This window comes from Sander lucioperca, chromosome 20, assembly GCF_008315115.2.
Source record: "Sander lucioperca isolate FBNREF2018 chromosome 20, SLUC_FBN_1.2, whole genome shotgun sequence".
In the NCBI taxonomy this organism is placed as follows: domain Eukaryota; kingdom Metazoa; phylum Chordata; class Actinopteri; order Perciformes; family Percidae; genus Sander; species Sander lucioperca.
This window is the reverse complement of record NC_050192.1, coordinates 10,916,770-10,935,613: the sequence shown is the minus strand read 5'-3', so window position 1 is coordinate 10,935,613 and position 18,844 is coordinate 10,916,770. Positions and strand designations below refer to the sequence as shown.

Genomic DNA, 18,844 nt, shown 5'->3' with positions numbered 1-18,844 from the left:
TTGGATGGCCGCCCGTATTCATTTGAGCCAGGGTAGCCTATAGTCTATGGATGAACTATACGGATGAAGAGCGGACGACGGGGGAGAGAGAGGGGCTGCAGCTGCGCGCAGTGTTCCGTGCTGTCAGTAGGCTATAATACATCCATGGTTTTGTGTTATTTTAAATTAAAACAGGATAACAATACTGTGAATGCTGTTGAATCGGCATTCACACAATAATAATACCAGCCATGCAGATCCATTAAGACAACAAAAAAGACAGTAAGCAACAAGAGGCAGTTTGAGAACATTTAATATCCAATTAAAATAGACTTCAGTTTATGAAAGAGCAAAACATTTCCGTCAAAAAGAAATAAAACTTGTGTAAAAATGTTTCCATTGACATTCCAATGTCTCGTTTTAATTTAAATGACAAATTTAAAAAATAAAAATAAAAAGATTACGAATGACATCTTTTTAAATTAAAAACAACAAAACAGCATCTAACAAATAACTTTAGATATGTTGTATAAGAATTATTTTGTACTTGCTGTACATTTAATTGTAATGTAACATGCTGGTTATTTGTACAATGAGAACAATACATTTTGCTTTGCTTGAGTACAAAAATAGGAAAAAAATATTCTGTTTTTTTTCCTGAAATGTAATCTCTCTCTCTGTTGTTGCTGCTGTTTTTGTGTACTCTCTGGTAGCTACTGTATAGTCTGGCTTCATACGAGTTTAGCACAAACTGCAAACCCTAACCCTGACAAAATTTAACATATTGACTGACTTCTCTGCTGTAGTAAGGAATTTGATTTAAGGGTTTGATTGGTTGACACTTTATGCAGTACATGTAGTGTGACAGTATTTCGGAAATGCATTTTCTATGATATATTTCTATTGTACTTGCTTTGAACAGGCCTGTGAACTCCAAACAATTATTACCAGATATTTATATACCTTCTTTGCTGCTTTGTATTGCTTTAAATCTCCATTTACCAAGCATTTATTTAACTAGACTTACCATCAATAGCAAAGCATTTGACCAATAAAAAGTTGTATTAATCCTGAGGGGAATTTCTGTAAATTGTTTTGTTCAGGAACTGTGGCATATATACACAACAACTCAATGTGTTTTCTGTGATGATTAAATCCTTTATGTTAAACTGAAATAAAAACCTGACTGGGTTATCTAATCTTTAAAACTGTTGAATTACATAACTGACAATCTGCTACTAGTAAAAACACAGATACGACTCCGAACACCTCCAAACTCTGTGAGGTAGCAGGTTAACAATCTCCTGTACTTTCCTTGTTACTTCAATTTAGATGGATACCATGTCATTTTGAATTCTTCATCATGGTAATAATATAATAACATTACTGTACGTAAAGCTAAAACAACTGTGACCAATACAAATATTTATCATAGCTATAGTCTGCTGAAAAAAGAGAAAAATAAAAAAATAAAAAATAAATTTAAAAGGATTTGGATACTAAAATATACTCACTTTAGAAGGCAAACTAGTAAGAACTTAATTTAAAAGAACTGTAAATTTAAATCAAACAAATTATTATAACATTTAAACATACTTATTCAAAATGTACAGAAAACAAAATACGTTTAACCGTTCATAGGTGAAGTCAGTTTCAAGTCAGTTTGAGCATATCCTTCAGCACTAGTTCTTAGACAAGGAAGACTTGTTTATTAAAGCCCAGGAGGCTGGCTGGTGTTAGACCACTGTGATGGAGTAAAGACTACACATTATAACAAAAGAAAAACAAAAAATATAATAAAATTCTGCTAAGTTTGGTGAATAAAAAACAGTGAAGGGAACTATATTTAAATACTTAGGAAAAACATGGGGTTGCAGCATATTTTGTTTTCATGTAGAGTGAACGAGAGTATAGGCTACATTGTCCCCTTAACTACAGATGATGTCAAGACTGTATGGTCATACCGCATTTGTGCCAAAAAATTAGTGGTCCTCAGATTGAGAGAATTTCTTTTTCCAGAGGATTCAGAGGATAAAACAAGTTTTTTTTGATATGGAAACAAACACGTATAATCTGATAACTGCTTTTTTGTTCTGACTAGAGAAAAAGGGGAAGGAAGTGCAGAGGAGATACAGAGGAGTGTGTCTGATTAGATTCAGAAGAGGAAATTGTACATCCATATTAGGTGTAGAAGAATGAGCCTCACAGCTCAGGACAGGGTGCATGTATAGACAGAGGGTGTGAAGAGTCATCAGTACTTGCTGCTGGAGTCATTAGCAAAGCGGCTGATGTAGGCTTCATAGATACTGTCCAGGAATGAGCTGTCAGTCTGAAACACACAAGCAAGGATCATCATACTGTATGTTTGTGTGTGTGCATGCACGCATGCATGTTTATTTGCATAAACACACAACAAATGGGCAAAGTGAAATGATCTGAAGTCATTGACATATAATGTGTCAGTGTCAGATATTTTCAGTAATATTATTTTTACCTGGATCAGATGCAGCAGTGTGGCTTGAAGCTGGCTTCTGGACAGAACTCTGATCTCCTGCTGCAGTGGGGGTCTGGACAGGGTTGAGGGGGCAGGGCAGCTCTCCTGGGCAACCACTGACAACCCACCACTAGACTTTGCCTGAGTGAACACACTGGGAGAGAGGAGCAGGTTGGGGGCCACAGTGGCTGGTATCCGCTGGGGGGAGATGATCTGGATAGACAGGGACAGTTATTAGTACTCTTTAATAGTACTTAGTACTCATTTTTAGCAAACTAGAAATAAGAATGAAAACACATCGTAAACAAGTCAAATAGACAACTGCTAACAGAGCTCATAGTGCTCACCTGAAACTGCAGTGCAGCCTTTTGACCAGCAGTGCCTGTGGTCTGGTTTGGGACTGGGTCTACAACTGAGCCGGCACCTTCACCTTGAGTGGGCCCCAGGAATCGAGGGGCCAGTCCTGGACAGAGTCGAGGGGGATCATGGGAAGCTAGGCTTTGTTCCTGCTGAACCAGCTGGAGCTTTTGCAGGAGCTCATGAGGAGACACCACACCAGACATCTGGGAAGACAGAACTGAATGGAGAGCATGAGGGACCCCATGATTAGGAATTTTTTAACAGCTTAAACACAGATGAAACACGCATTTTAGAGTTTAGAGAATTGGCAATAGATAGATACACAAATAGTCAAATACCTGTGTGAATGTTAAATTAATGGTTAACAGACATCATTAAAGATTTCAAGATCATGTAGAAACAGACAGTATAATCCATTAGTATACAATGACACAATAATTTAGCATATGTTGGCTACAATGGCCATTGTATATTATTGTGAAATTATACATTTTGTGTACAAATGCAAAACCTAAGGAAAAACGACTTAGGTTTTACAGCTTGCTTATCTCAAATTTAACTGGATTAATGTGCACTCTGACTGAAATTATTGCAAAAGTAGGTTGGAATTAGGGCTGAAAGATTATTTGCATTTGCAATAATGTCGCGATATGTTAAAATGAGATTTTTTTTATCACAAAGGCTGAAATTACACTCTGGTCCCGTGACATGCGAGAGTAAAGCAGTCTGCAGAGGAAGCATCAACTTTGCATGCTACGCCGTCGTGTGGGATTTTTTGGCTTTAAAAAAGAAGATTCTGTGCAGAGCCAGGTATTGTGCAAAAACTGCCTTGCTAATGTTGCTACCTCACGGGGCACGACTACTAACCTGTATCAGCACTGACATGTTATAAAAAAAAAAAACTGCAAAAAAAAAAACTGCAAAAAAAATCTCAATCGCAATATTGGTTAAATAAAGTCCCAATTAGATTAGTTTCCAAAATCGTTCAGCGCTAGTTGGAATCTGTGTGACTTGGCCACTGGTCACCTGAGATGGCAGCAAACCTGGTAGAGCAGGACAAATCATTTTAATCATTGAAAATTAGTTTTTACCCATTACTTGCTGATTTGTTTTTTAATATTAAGTTATTAATAGTATTTATATAATACTTCACTCATATATTCATAGCATATTAATAGCATAAAAGATGTCCCACCTGTTCCCTGTATAGTTAAAGCTGAATGGCTGTTGTGCTGTGCTTCTGGTTGAGGCTTAGGTAGGCTGAAAAACAGCTGCTGGCTTTGTTGCGCTTGAAGGTGGGAACATGACACAGAATCCACCATTACAGGCTGAGAGGAGAGATGGGGGTTCTGCTGCAGAGGCGGAGGGTTGGAGGAGGGAAGAGGTGGCTGGGTTTGGAAAAGTTTCCTGATTGGGTCAGCCTGAAGCTGTTGCTGATGATGATGAAGGTGGTGGTGCTGCTGCTGATGATGATGGTACAGATGGTGATGGTGGTGGTGATGCTCCAGCGGCACCCCGTTGTCACACAGCCTGTTCTCGGGGGACTCGGACAGGGTCTGAAGCACCCCTCCGACGACCCCCACTCCTCTCTGTGCCTGCATGAGTTTCTGGATGGCTGGGCAGTGCTGAGGCTGGTTCTGCTGCTGCTGATGGGCGGTAGTGGGACACGGCAGCAAGCCCACAACATTTCCACCATGTTCCCTGACTATTTGTCCTCCAATCACAGCCCTGGGCCCTCCATCTGAACACCCAACCATGGCGATGTTCCCTCCTTTGGAGGGCACACATCTGCCAGAGTTTACTGTATCGTCGTATTTCAGCGAACGTGCTACAGGTGGGCGATTGACTTGTCTCGGTGATGGCCCTGTCACAGTGGTGACCATAGGAGAGACTGGGTCAGGTTTGGATGAGTGCTGATGTTGATGTTGAGAGCCAAAAAGGGTGGCAAGAGAGAGAGACTTGGGTTCAGCACTTTCACTGTCCTGCATGAGAGAGAGAGAAGGGTAAGAGAGGGAAGGAGAGCAGTAAGCATGAGAAGAGAGAACTGTTGGAACTAACTATGGTGCGTTTTTTTTCTGAAGTCTTTTTTAGCAAATCAGGCTAACTACAAACGTCTTAAAATGACAATAAAATAAATTAGATTGAGGAACGGATCGGATGAAGTAAATACTGAATTCGTAATGGCAACACTTTTAGTTACTGGTTGTGAGTATCATTTGATTTAAACTTTATCTGATCCTTTGCCTTAGTTCTTTTGCTGTGGATTCGATTCACTAAGGGCCTCCTCAAGGAAAGATGATGTACTGAATGCAACCCTGAAATAAAATAGGAAGTGGATGAGGGTGTTTTACCTGAGTGTTCAGTTTAACAGGTATTGGTTTGATCAGGTTAGGGTTTCCATAAATAACACTGCTGCCGCCAATCTCCTTTGGCTCTGATGTAGACTTAATGTTGAGAGACATATGGAAAGTGGAAAAAAAGAGATAAGACAGAGGGACAAATGTTCGATAAGTGACTTAAGGTGATCTTAGATTATTCTTTACCCCCCTACTGGTCAGTCTAAGGAAATGCAAACAATCAAATAAAATGTACATCATATTTTTCCAGAACAAAAGCATTTCACGCCATTCAAAATATTTATCTGTAATGCTGTATTACAGAGTATTTGGTGTTACCCTACCTTGTCATACTCTGTGTGTGCTTTGGTCAGCATCTGAATAATGTCCACTGCCTTTGCTTCACTTCCTCCTCCTCCTCCTCCTGCTGTTCCTCCTCCTCCAAGTACTCCACCTACTCCTCCACCACCTACTCCTCCACCACGTACTCCTCCTGGGGACAACCATCCACCTTGAGACTGTGCCAGGGTCTGCTCCTGCTGGGTCAGGCTACACACACACACACACACCACACACACAGGTCATGTGAGAATACAGAGGTTGCACTCTGGAAGCATTCAAATATACTACGCTTGTCATTTGTTGGCTCCAAGCCCCAGACACAGATCAGTTAATAAACACACGTAGTCTCTGCCGTCTGACTAAGATATGAAAAAAACTCTCTCAGCCACAGTCGCTGACTGACCATAACTCACTAGTCCTTGTTCAGTGGACCAAATCCCATTTTTAAATTAGTTTTTTTTTTTTTTTTAAATGGTGTATACATATAGTTTGTGGTTATATAAGCACTTACATCTTCATTCTCTGAGCAATACGTTGACAGTCCTCCTTATCATAGAACCAAATGCCATGGATAACCACTGGGAGAGTGAGGAAGAGAGGGACAAAGAGGAGCAAAGAGAGAGAGAGAGAGAGAGAAGTGAACTTTTGAACATAAACAAATATAAACAGAAAGGTAACAAAGGTCCCACTCTGGAGTAATGCCCTAGTTGATGCTAAAAATCGAATTAGCCGGTAAAATATTGAAACTGCCTGCTGAATTTTGAGATGCACCAGCCAGTAAGGTCAGCAGACAACAAAATTAGTTTTCAGACCTGCCATACCCTTACAATCAAATGAATGCACAGACATGCTGTCGTACAACTCTGCTGCTATGACATCAATGCAGGGCAGGCAGACATGTATTCCGTTTATTATTAGCCCTGTCTGGTCTAAACCCAGGATTTTAAATGAGTCATTTCCCAAAGGGAACAGAAGCCAACAATGCCATTACACAGTAAAACATGGGGCCCTGGAGTCTCTTGAACTACATAAACATAGTCAACAAGGGAGGGAAAAGGCAACACTAAAACCCATTTGCCACAGGATTACAACGGAGTGATCAAGTAGGTAACATTACTCCTTGATTCATTTTACTATTTTAATTTGCACTAGCTCCTAAAAGCATATTGTAAGCGATAGTGTCATTGCAGGGTTTTTCAACTCCTGTCTCATAATTTTGCCAAGACCCAAAGTTTAGTCCCAGAAATTATAACAGTGAAGGTCTAAAAAAAAAATTCAGATTAAAGAGTAGTAGAGGAATATAAACATGTTTCCCTGTCCTTATCTAACACAAAAACTTCTCAAATGCAAAATTCTGTCTAGACACAAGCAGCAGAACAAGCACCTTGCTTGTATAAAATACAGACTACAACTGGCAAAAAATATGATTTTAATAATAAACATTCAATGCATTCAATGCCAGGTTTTAGTGCTGAACAGTGATTGATGCTTAGTGTCGCCAACACATTTAAGTCTGTACCAAAAACGTACTGAGGTTTAAAATCCAGCCCTACTCAAGACAGCTGGACATTACCTCACACCTCAGCAGACATACTTTCTAAAGTGGATCTCAAGAACAGATTGGGTCAATTGCAACAAGGGAAGGAGGCAAGTGAGAGACAGAACAGAGGAGCAAAGTGGGGTCTACTATATGTGGAGAACAAAGTTACCACCACAGTCCTATCAAAGACACACACATTCCCACACAGACAGAAATGCACAAAAATGTACACAAGCACACACTTGGCTACAAATGAGGTCAGACAAGCCATTGAGGTCAGAGGCAGGGAGAGGCAACACACACACACACACACACACACACACACACACACACACACACACACACACACACACACACACACACACACACACACACAACACACAACACACAACACACAACACACCACACACCACACACCACACACACAAAGTTCAGTTGAGCCTGGGAAAAACAGCCCAGTACCAAATAAGTAACTGCAGTGGGAGACTGTCTTGTGGAGCCAGAGTCACTTAGTGCTCACTGGGGATGAGACTGTTTGACAAAGACAGAAAGACACACAGTCAAAGTCAAAGAGCTGGAAAATTGAAATAAAAAAAAGCAGGACGGATGTGAAATAGGAAGAAGTGAGGTGTGTTAGAGAGGAAATGATCATCACGTCCATCATCTACTTCTGAGAGCTTTTTAGCTGTCAGTAAACAGAGTCTGAGTTTTGTCAATGAATGAAAAATGTTGAACTGAAGTACATTGATGGGAGGAAACAGCTGGATAAGCTGACGCTTCAGATACAAGACAGTCTCTTTGACCAGTATGCTGCCCTTTCTCTCCCCCACTAAAGGAGAAATATAGAAGAAAAGGAAGAGGACAAGATACACATTTTTCAATAGAGGAGATTATCATGTTTTTAGCTGCACTGACCTGCCCAAAGTCTATACCTCAGCAAGATAGAATACCCCTCAGAGCGAGAGAGAGAGATAGTCAGAGAGGGAGAGAGAAAGTGGGAGGACTACAACCAGTAGCACCAACAAAAAAAGTGGCCGTGGCCACAAGGTTACACTTCCAGGGTGAAAGTTAGAGAGATAGAAAAAGAGAAAAGGGGTTCCAGTCAACCAGACTGGAGACAGGGAGAGAGAGGAAGAAAGGCAGAGGGACATCTGCATTAAATAAGTGAAGCAGAGATCCTGACCAAGTGAACTGGAGAGCGAACACCACAGAACGGTCTTTTGGGACAACTTCAACAGAAGGGTGACCAAAGTCTGAGACCACTAGAAGAAGACTAACTGAGAAATGTAGATTCTGAATAGGGCGGCATCCCTTTACAGTTTGAACAAGGAACATTGGAAACTTCGGCAACAATCACTCTACTGAAGTCTGCAATTGATTCAGGGCTTAAGCTGTGTGGTCCTTTCCAACCCTCTATGACTACGACAGCGAGCACTGGCGCACGTGTGATGTTTGCTGTAGACCTACAGTGACTCTTTGATGGGACTCCACTGGGACTTGAATGCATGAAAAGACATTTTTAATTTTATGTCTGGGAGGCAGCACATCATTGTCTGTCCTAACAACTACTCTGTTGGGACTTTGCTTTTAAAAGAAGACATTTTTAGTTAAATCTGATTTATATGTTTTGTTCAACATCGCATTTTCCACAAGGCTTAAATGCGCTTTAACAATACAGTAACCCTGTTTGGCTTTAACCCAAACTGCACTACTGGGACTACTCACGGAATACTTTTGTTTTGTTTAGCTTTAGTATAGTTAGAAATGCAGAAATATTTGTAAGCAGCAGTGTTGTCCAAGATGGATTAGGTGTGCTTTTACTGCAGTGTGATCAGCTTTGTGGGAGAGCTCTGTGCATCAGTCATGAGGAACAGTGTTGATATTCTTGTACACTATATTTAGTTTGCTGGAGGTTTGTCACGGGTAGGTACTCACAGTAACGCATATCTATGCTTGGAATTATTGTTGTCCAAGAAGAACCATCACTTTCTTTTGTTTGTAGGAATGGAATTCATAACATTGGAGGAGTAAATATTACGATTTACAGCTACCGAAACTCATCTAAGAAGACATTTACACTATTGTCACACTTTCCCTCTGAGGCTAAACTGCAGGTACATTCAAATTGCAAATTTTGCTACTGAAGCCCAGTTCTAAGGAGGCATTGCCACAACTGCTGTGACAGCGTTATGTGCACTACCTAACCTGGATAAAGGAACCTTGACACATCAGTACATCCTTCGCTTCTGAAATCGAATCAAAGGAAGTGTCACATCGCAGTGGGCATCACTTTCATTGAACCTTTTGCTAGTTAAGATATTACTGGAACTGCAACTTAAGGTATAACCTGAGCAACTTTAAGTTCTAGAGAGACAATTACTACCAGACCGTGAGACTCCTAAGAGACTAGTGGAGCCATGCTGAGAGGCCTGTTTCAGAGGAAACCCAAACATGAGAGACTGGAGGAGGAACCTGAGGTCAGATTCAAAGGCTTGCTGGTGTCAGAGAGAGACCTGGGATATACATATGTTCGAGCTGGAGGTAAGAATGTCCATACACCCGATATACAGAACGCCGTTGACATGTTAAGTGGAGTGTTAGTCACATAGCCAGTATACTGTATGTGGCTAATACAGTACATTTGTAGTTATTTTCTCTCAAAACAATTATTCAACTTTCTATCACATAGGACACAGTAAAGCAGCAATTCTTCATAGTTGAGAAGCTGGAACTAGGTAGAGGATCAACTCCATATGCTGATAATGGTGCGACAGGAACACTGTTTGGGATTGTAGGTGCTTATAGGAAGGAATCTGAAAGAATCTGTCTCTCTGTACTGGGATTTTTGCCAGAGGAATTATGACTTGTTTGGACTAAAGTTCTCTTCCCTGAATCTTGCCCTGTTCTTTTGTATTTCGGTAGTGTTTATTTTTAGCATGGAGTGCCACTTTGTGCCAACTGCCATTCCAGGAAGTAGTGGCAGCCCTGAGAGCTACATGTTTATCTAATGATAAGATTCCACGACCCTTGCACAGAGGTCACACAACACAGTGGGACTGGCAGCATTACCAACAGCCTGGGGCCTAAATGGATCAGATGTTAGTCAGAGAAAAAACATATTTCCTGAGCTGAGATGCGTTCCTGTTTATACAGTCTTCTGGAAAAAATTCCTTCACCCCACACATACCATTATCCAGTAAACGTTCACTGATGATCACTTGGCATTTTGATGTCTCTTAGAGCATCTGAGGTGCTGTTTTACGTGCATGTGTTTTGTTAGCTAAATCTGGCTCAACCTAGTCACATATCTGCATGCTAAAATAATAATTTAGGGTCCAACAATTCGTAGTTTATAATAGCAGCTATGGTGATAGAAATCTGTTTCTTTATAACCATGGTGCATAGTGGTCTCCTTATTTGGGTGCTTTATTATCCATCTCCAATCAGTGTAATCTGTGTCTGAGCCACTGATCATTAGGTTTGCTATGTACTCATCCACTTTTTAACTCACATAATAACCCCTACCCACATTTCCTTTTTATCAGAGGAAATAGTCATCAACTGAGCTGTGATTACTGGTTTTACGTGTTTTTAAACTCCTTTCCAAGAAATGTGAGTTGGCTGTTTACTTGCAATTTATTCCCCATAATCAATGCTCTGACCACATCTAGAGGCCAGTATTATCCCAGATCGTCTTTAATGCCCTGAGTGCATTTAAAACCTGGTGTAAAAGGTATTAAGGTCACTGAGAAAGGTTTATGTCATACTCATTATTTCATTGAGCCTTCTGATGTTTAATAATGGCTGTGTTGTATACGTGTCAGTAAGATTAATGAAGTACTACAGTAAGGGGATCAAAGCAGGCATAAGGAATCAACTGGTATCTAAACACAGCATTCCACCTGCCTCTTACTGAGCCTGATGGAGAGTGTGAGACCATGACAGAGAGGGAGGGAGCTTTGTGTGTGTCAGCTATTCCTGAGTGAGTGTGTTTATATTATCAGTGACTGTTGTGGAATATCTAATCTCTGCTGGCTGGTTTTGTAGTGCTGTCAGGCTCTTGTCCTGCAGACACACTCTGCAACGTGTGTGTGTGTGTGTGTGTGTGTCTGTCTGTGTGTGTGAGCCAGATGTAGGTCTCAGAGGGAGATAGGCTGATAGAATTTGAGTCACCACAATACCTCTGCTCCTTATATGGAACTAATGGTTCCCCTACAAATGAACAGCATCCTACGCACTTTGGTCACTCTATCAAATTGTTAATCTTTTATCTAACTTAATCCCTGTAGCTATAGATACACCTGTCATTTTTAGGTGTCATGTGATAACATTGCTTACAGATCTTCAAAGTCACAAAGATATGGTCTCGTGGATTCTGACGTGAATTATACAAAATCTAGTGTGCAAAACATACATGCACATAAGCAATATTAAGGGTCAGGGGAGTTACAGAAAGTGAAAGACCCATTAGTCTTTTGAATCAGACCCCAAAATAACAATGAGAAGGACAATTATTTTTCTAATTTTAAGGTTGTTGCCAGTTCTTCTCTGGTGACAGATTTTTTTATCCATGTCATTTCTGCTTAGACTGTCTATCTCGCTTTATTCCCTTATTGCCAGTTTGTCTTTGTCTTCATCTTTTAATAAGTTTGTCTCACTGTGTCTGGCTGCTTGTGAAACAGCAAAGTCTCTTCAAACTATTTAGTCTATGTGGCTAGTCCTGGTATTTAGTCATCTATGTCTGCACAGTCTGTGACTGTCTGTCTAACTCTAGTGTTACTGACACCTGTATAACTAAGGTTTTTTGCATTTAAAAAACACATTTTCTATTGCAATTTTCTCTTAATCTTGATTTCTTTAATATTTCAAGATTTAGACATCCAGCGTACAGTGAGCAACACTGAAAGTGTCTGTGCAATAAAACTGTCAGCTAAGACTGATAATTATGATTCACTGCAATGAATATCACACTAAAAAAATGTCTGGGTATAAAACTACACTAAAGGATCTCTGTGCACATGCTCAACAGGTGTTGAGAACAACATGTGTCAGACAAACAACTGAAGATATCAATAAGTAACAGGCAGACATCAGAAGTGTGTCTGTGTGTGTATGTATCTGTGTGTCTTTATCCTTACACCGTGCATTGCGATAAAGCAGGAAAGGGTGCTGGAGCTGGAAGTCGAGGTCTTTGGTAATTGGCTCTGTCATGTTCTCCATACTGAGTCTGTTCATAATGGTGAAACCATGCCTGGGAGATGCCAGTCTGAAATTTGCAAAGGACACATCACAGAAATGCAGCTGAAGGATTCATGTAAACATTTGTCAATCGCAATTCGCAACTTGAAACTAGAGGCACTTCAGCTATGTCACGTCCTGTTGTATTCACCATGATGGTATATATTACACAGAAACAGTTGTGCTAAATAATAACATAAATACTCAATTTTGCATGTTAGCATTTAGGTATGGCTGTAGTTTCAATATGTCTGTTGAAGAGCTTTACAGGTATTCCCAACAAATACTAAGACTTGTAATCTTTAGACACCAAGATTTCAGAGTCCAGCATCAACTTCATTACCTTGTGTAAATAAAAAGGGTGCCTTCCACCTCTGTCTTCTCCTAAAAAACACATACAACAAAAAAATTGCAAAGTGATATAACTGACATAACTGGTCAGCCAAATGCCGTCACTGGGGGACAAGTAAAATTAAATATTTTAGAATATCAAATCCTCCTAAAAAAAAAACATGTACAATACCAAACAGCTGAATTTAACATACCAGTCTTTTTAACTAGTGCATGTTGCTAGCGGCACAACAGTCATTTATAACGTTAAATATAATTAACGTTAGTGACACGACAATGTTCCAGGGAATCATTAAATAGAGGATAAAAGATAAACGTTTCAATTTTGTGCAAAATACCTATTTATATATTTGTATATATTATCTATATATATATATATTAAAGCGTAGGTCTTTACTTGTGGTTTTCTACCACACACCCTAAAAAACACAGCTGGGATCTACTTAATGCTATCCATTAGCTGGGGTAAATCTGTGTCAGTGACAAAGCGCGCCTATCAGGGACGATGACAAGGCTAAGCTAAATTAGCATATTAACCAAAGTTCAGGCTTACCCACTCATTTGCCCTGTTGTTATAAGTATACAGGGCAACTTGGCTGGCCACGTCCACAATGTCATTGATGTATGGGTCTTGTCGCTGCAGAGCAGCCAGACTTATGTCCAGTCCTTTAGCGGTGAGGCAGCTGCTGCTACCTGCAGAAGTTGCTGTCATTGTTCCCTATGGAGAAGTTAGCTCGCTACCTAGCTTCAGCGGCTAACGAGTCGCAGGAAGATGAGATAAAAACCAAACCAACAGCAAGGTAAAAAGACAATTACATTTGTAACTGCGCAGTAGATTGCTTTGCAACTTAAGACTTGTACATTTAAAATTGTCAAGAGTTATCGAGGGCTAACTACCATGAGTGAGTTTGTCAACGGCCATGTTTAGCCAGACAGTAAACAACCAGACATGAGTAGTTGCGCAGCAGGCTTGGCGATTTCAGCCTTATTAATCAACTTGGAAAAATCGATGGAGAATTACTTTTGTCACCTGGATGGATTTTCAGTATTACTTTCTTCAAACAATTATTGATAATGTCAGGAGAGACACGACCATAGATATGTAGCCTTCTTTTATACTTTATATAACTTTATACTGCAACGTTCAATACTTACATTAATTTAATTGCCAATGGGTTGGTTGTGGAATGTGTTTTTATTTCATTTATTTGTATCTACAATCCTCTGTATTGGTGGTATATATGTTTTCGAACACTTTGTTATGGTAGACAGACACACACAAAGTTGCTGTGTCCCTTACTATTGTAAGGAAAGAAAGCTTGACTACCGGTATGTTTGTTTGTTTGTTTGTTTGAGTCTATTTAACTTTATGTCCCTGTCACTTCTCCCCATACAAGTAAGCAGTTGATGTTCCTCTTTTGTCTTTCGTTTCTATATCTTACTGCTGGGTAACACTGATGCTGACTGATGTCTCCTATTTAGTTACATTTCCCAAAAATTGCACTAGGGGGCATCAAAGGGATAGATAAAACACAACTATCCCTGCTCTGGCCATTTATTGCATGGGCCGGAGTTGATCTGAAAGTGTGTGTGTGTGTGTGTGTGTGTGTGTGTGTGTGTGTGTGTGTGTGTGTGTGTGTGTGTGTGTGTGTGTGTGTGTGTGTGTGTGTGTGTGTGTGTGTGTGTCCCAAGAGTTTTGTCTCAATGGGAGGAGAAAGCCTGAGAGCAGTTACACCATGTTACAAAATCTCCAAATAGAAACAAATACAGCATGTTTTTATTTGTACGGAGTTACTGCAGTTGGTTTTCCAGCTATTTGTAGATGGGTGATGAAGGAATGAATACACAAGCAAATAAGGCATCTTTTTTGGAAAGTGTAATTTAGTAATTCTTTCATGGGCCCAGTTAAGTCCATTTTGAGCATAGTACAAAGTTTACAATGGTGCAGTTCTCTAGGCTACATTTCCGCCATGTTCAATGGTTTACACATTTTCTGGTTAATCTATATTTCACTTTCCCCTTCAACAATGCTGCTGTCCCTGTGACTTTATGCTGTTAATTAAAGAAACATATTTCTCTTCCTAGGTTAATTCAGATGCTGTTATTTTAGCTACAGTTTATAATACACTAGCTAGGTGTATAACTCTAGGGTTCCAAAATTAGACATATCCTTCTAGAAATGAATACTCAAGAACAGAACTGTAACTGATACAGTAACAGGACTTTCAGGACTGTATATTCTTGAAATCCATATCAGCCATACCCTTATCACTCACTATCTGTTGGATCGCCTGACAGTGAATCGCCATATTTAGTTCAACATATCCTGTTCTGTTGCAAGGGTACTCGAGGAGACAGAGACAACTTTTCAAGTGGATACACATAAGCCCCTGTTTTCCGTATGCATTTTATAGCAGATTACTTCTTGTATAATCACTCAATAAGATGTACAACCACTGATTAAGACATACATGGATTCCTCTTTTATCACAAATTACCGCTATTTAGCATTATATACAAAATGGGCACTTATCCTATGCTCTGCTGTGTACTGTGAAAGCTGTTTCAGTAATTGGTTTTATATTGTCACAGAGACGTACAACAGCTGGTATGCATCTATCAACGGCCATGTCAGAGTGTCCTTGAGAAAAACAATGACTGCTCACTCATTTTAAGCAGCACTGGATGAAAACATCTGCTTTAAACACTTCAAATAACTTCTCTTAAATGTGAATGAAGCACTTTCAGGTCAGACACATCTGCCTCTCCATTAACATGAAAAAAAGCCTGTTTGTCTTTTTTCAAGTATGTATATTACTTTGTCAGGGTGGTAGTGTACTGTGTGTGTGTGTGTGTGTGTGTGTGTGTGTGTGTGTGTGTGTGTGTGTGTGTGTGTGTGTGTGTTCAAGGTATATATGTCTATTCGTCAGGATGGTTTGTCAATGATGAGGCTTTACAATTACAACAATACAATTATACATGAGCAGGTCAATACTGTCAATAACCATTCAAGATTGAGTGCTTGACTCTGATTGGTGGGGATAGGCCAAGAGATGTTGATGATTGGCTCACAGGCAGGAAGGATAATGGGATATAGCCAAAGGCAGCTCATTAAAATTCAACAAGGGGAGGATATGCATTGTTCTGTATATATTGTAAATGTAATTTTGTATTACAACAGACATGCTGTTTGCTAATAGGTGACATATCTTGGAACAAGTTGAGTATGTATTATTGTACTGCAGTGGAAAATGAAAGAAACAACAAGTGAGGAAAATCATTATCCTGTACCAAGTGATACATATTGAAACAAAGCAATATGTGCTTATTCTGTGTGTGCACACAGCAAGGGGCTGTATTATTGGTGGGAAACAGATCTATAATTTACATATGGGATATATTGCATGATTTCAGTTGTCTTGCTAAAGCCATTCATAGGGCTGGACATGGACCTGAAGGTAAAGGGACGGTGATTGGGTGATAAATGGCCTGCCTGAGTATGGGTCCATCTGGCTCCAGGTCGAGGCATTTTATTCCTCATTTGGGTCCCAATGTATGTGGGCATTTACAACTTGTAAATGCACATGCTTTACTCTCTTCAACAAGTAGCATTTGAGGCCTCATGAAGTTTCCATCTTCTATATAATATAGAACATATCTTAAAACCATTGCTTCCTCATGACCAGTTTGCAGACAAAATATAGCTCCTTAATGGATGAAACAAAGCTAAGAAAAGTGTCAAACAGCACTAAGAGAGAGCAGTGTTGAGTTGACTTGTAAACACACTTTTTTTTTTAATATCTCACCTGTCTTATTTTCACCGTATCTACTGCATGACTATATTTGGAACAGGCCAATTTCTTAGATTATGTGAATACTTTAAAGTGATTCTCTAATTCAGTCCTCATTTTCCTTTTGAATTTTTCAAGGTAAAACATGACTAACATGTGTAATTGTAGATTTTCTTTACTTGATATTTTGCATAACCGAATGACATGAACCATAAAAAAATGAACCATTAAAATGTAGAATTAGATACAGAAACTATTTTTCTTTCTTTAGCTAGTGGAAAAACAGTTTTACTGATTTGGTAGTTCATGTTTAAAAATGCTTAACTTCATATTGCATTTCATTTCAGCACTGTAATGTTTATTTTAATTGCTTATTAATTTTGAGAAAACTAAAGACAAGGTACATTATGTAGATGCCAATGCACACAAATTAATTTATTAAAACATTTAAATATTTCTTTGTGCTCTTCATTTGAGTGTAGAATGGATCCCAATAGAAAGTCTTATGCATATTAAATCAGATTTTGGGTCTAAAACCTGAATCTCACATTGCACAGCTGATTAAAGTAGCTCTCCCTGTCATGAGGGGATTTCCCTTTGACTGACCAGCAGATTGTTAGTTTCCCACATGAGATACCAGCATTTGAGTATGTTTGCCTGTACAGAGATTCTCAGAGACCAGCTGAGTTCAAGACTCACACACGCTCACACACATACAAAGGGGGTCGGGAACTACAAATATAGAACAGTCATAAATAGAATAGATCTATAGTCCATGTGCAGGCTGGATTACAGAGGACATTTATGTATGTGAAATGTGTGTCTGTGTGTCCCCTGGGCACAAGTGTCTGTTCCCACGACCTGCCCTCCATTAGTTCTTCCTTCCCTCAATCCTTTCTTCCGTCTGTCCTTCCATTCACTGGCCAGTGTAATCAAACAGAGGCTGGTTTGGTAGTAAGTGAAAGGAAGAGTCAGAGTGCCATTATAAAACTCAATGTCCATCTGTCTCACTATCGTCACAGGGCTGATGTACATATTCTCAAGTAGTATACTTGAGTAAAAAAATTTAGCTTGAGGATTTGCATTTTCCGCTGCTTTATAATTCTAATCATTTCAGGGGGGAAGTATTGTACTTTTTACTTCACTTAATTTATCTGACCATCTGTCAATAGTTACCAGCTATTGATTCCTAATCTTTTGGGCTCGTGGCCCATTACAAAACAGCAGTGTCTACATGTAGATGTGGGCCCTTGTCATGTTTCAAGTGTCTATGATTTGTTACCAGTGATTTCCCTTCTTACATTCTCAGATTGTTTTATTTCAATAACCGCATAAGGCTCACAGATTTAAGTATCCAATACTTTACAAAAAAGCAATGATTAGAGAAAAGTCCAAAAAATGAATAAAAAATGTCTGCAGAATGTTGTTTTTTATTCTGGCCTACCCATTTATCATCTCTCAGGTTTTAAGTGGTAGTAGTTAAGTAGTTAAAATGAGCTTTAATAGTTAAATGCTACTTACGCATCAAAGCATGTGTATAAGTCAGTCACAAGAGCCATTTTCCTGCAGCACAAGTACTTACTAACTGCTGCTTTTCCTACCAATAAAACATTTAGCATGTACAACAAAATTCAAAGAATGTTTGGTTCAAGTCATAAATGTTTATGACTTCTGTCATTAAGTGTCATTCGGTTTTTGTCATGACAAGTTGACATTGTTTGGGTTGTCTTGATTATGACAACTTGACATTAATCAAAGTGACATTACCAGAAGTTGTCTTGGTCATGACAAGTTGACATTAAATTAGTTTGGGATGTCTTTGTAATGACAAATTGACATTAAACAGGATGACATTACCAGAGGATGTCTTTTGTCATGACAACTTCATCAAGACAACCCAAACAATGTCAACTTGTCATGACAAAAACCGAACGACACTTAATGACAGAAGTCATAAATGTTTGACTTGTTTATAACGTTTATGACACGTTCATGACAGTGTCATGTCATAGTTATGACAGTGTCATATCACGATTATGTCGATACCTTCAAGTAAAGTGTTACCGAATGTTTCAATTCATTCATCAGCGCAGGTTTTCCCTCCAAATATACAGAATAGAAACATAACATCTGCATCACAAAACAGAAATTCAGAAATAGACAATTCATATGTCAAATGTCATCAATAGAGTAATTTATCAGCTGTCTCCCTGTCTTTACTATGTCTACAGTGACACATACAGACAAAAAGCTTTATTCTATTACAGGATGGTGGGTGGTGATTTTGTGCTATGGCACTGAACAAATGAATGCAGGCTGGTTTGAGTCATCAGATTCACCTCCTGATTATAGCCTGCAGTGAGATTGACATGAGGTCTGCACATTGTGAAGTTCGTATTCAGCGTCAAATACA

General features: G+C 39.3%; 2 protein-coding genes across 9 annotated transcripts in view; one reads left to right on the top strand and one right to left on the bottom strand.

Annotated features, from left to right (window-relative positions):
- Window positions 1-536: 536 nt before the first annotated feature.
- On the bottom strand, window positions 537-13,599 carry dcp1b (decapping mRNA 1B). The gene is made up of 10 exons (XM_031313304.2): window positions 13,194-13,599; window positions 12,633-12,673; window positions 12,190-12,317; window positions 6,023-6,089; window positions 5,514-5,718; window positions 5,185-5,277; window positions 4,029-4,815; window positions 2,821-3,050; window positions 2,474-2,686; window positions 537-2,308 (listed from the first exon to the last, which is right to left on the bottom strand). Exons 1-10 carry the CDS (start codon window positions 13,350-13,352, stop codon window positions 2,231-2,233), a joined length of 2,001 nt encoding a protein of 666 aa, XP_031169164.1. The 5' UTR covers window positions 13,353-13,599; the 3' UTR covers window positions 537-2,230.
- The window catches only part of cacna1c (calcium channel, voltage-dependent, L type, alpha 1C subunit), a 231,715-nt gene continuing 221,679 nt past the window's right edge, over window positions 8,809-18,844 (top strand). For all 8 annotated transcript variants that reach the window (XM_035996127.1, XM_035996126.1, XM_035996128.1 and 5 more), the window contains exon 1: window positions 8,809-9,592. In XM_035996127.1, the coding sequence (XP_035852020.1) occupies window positions 9,469-9,592 (124 nt within the window). In that variant the 5' untranslated portion in view covers window positions 8,809-9,468. The remainder of the gene's footprint in view (window positions 9,593-18,844) is intronic.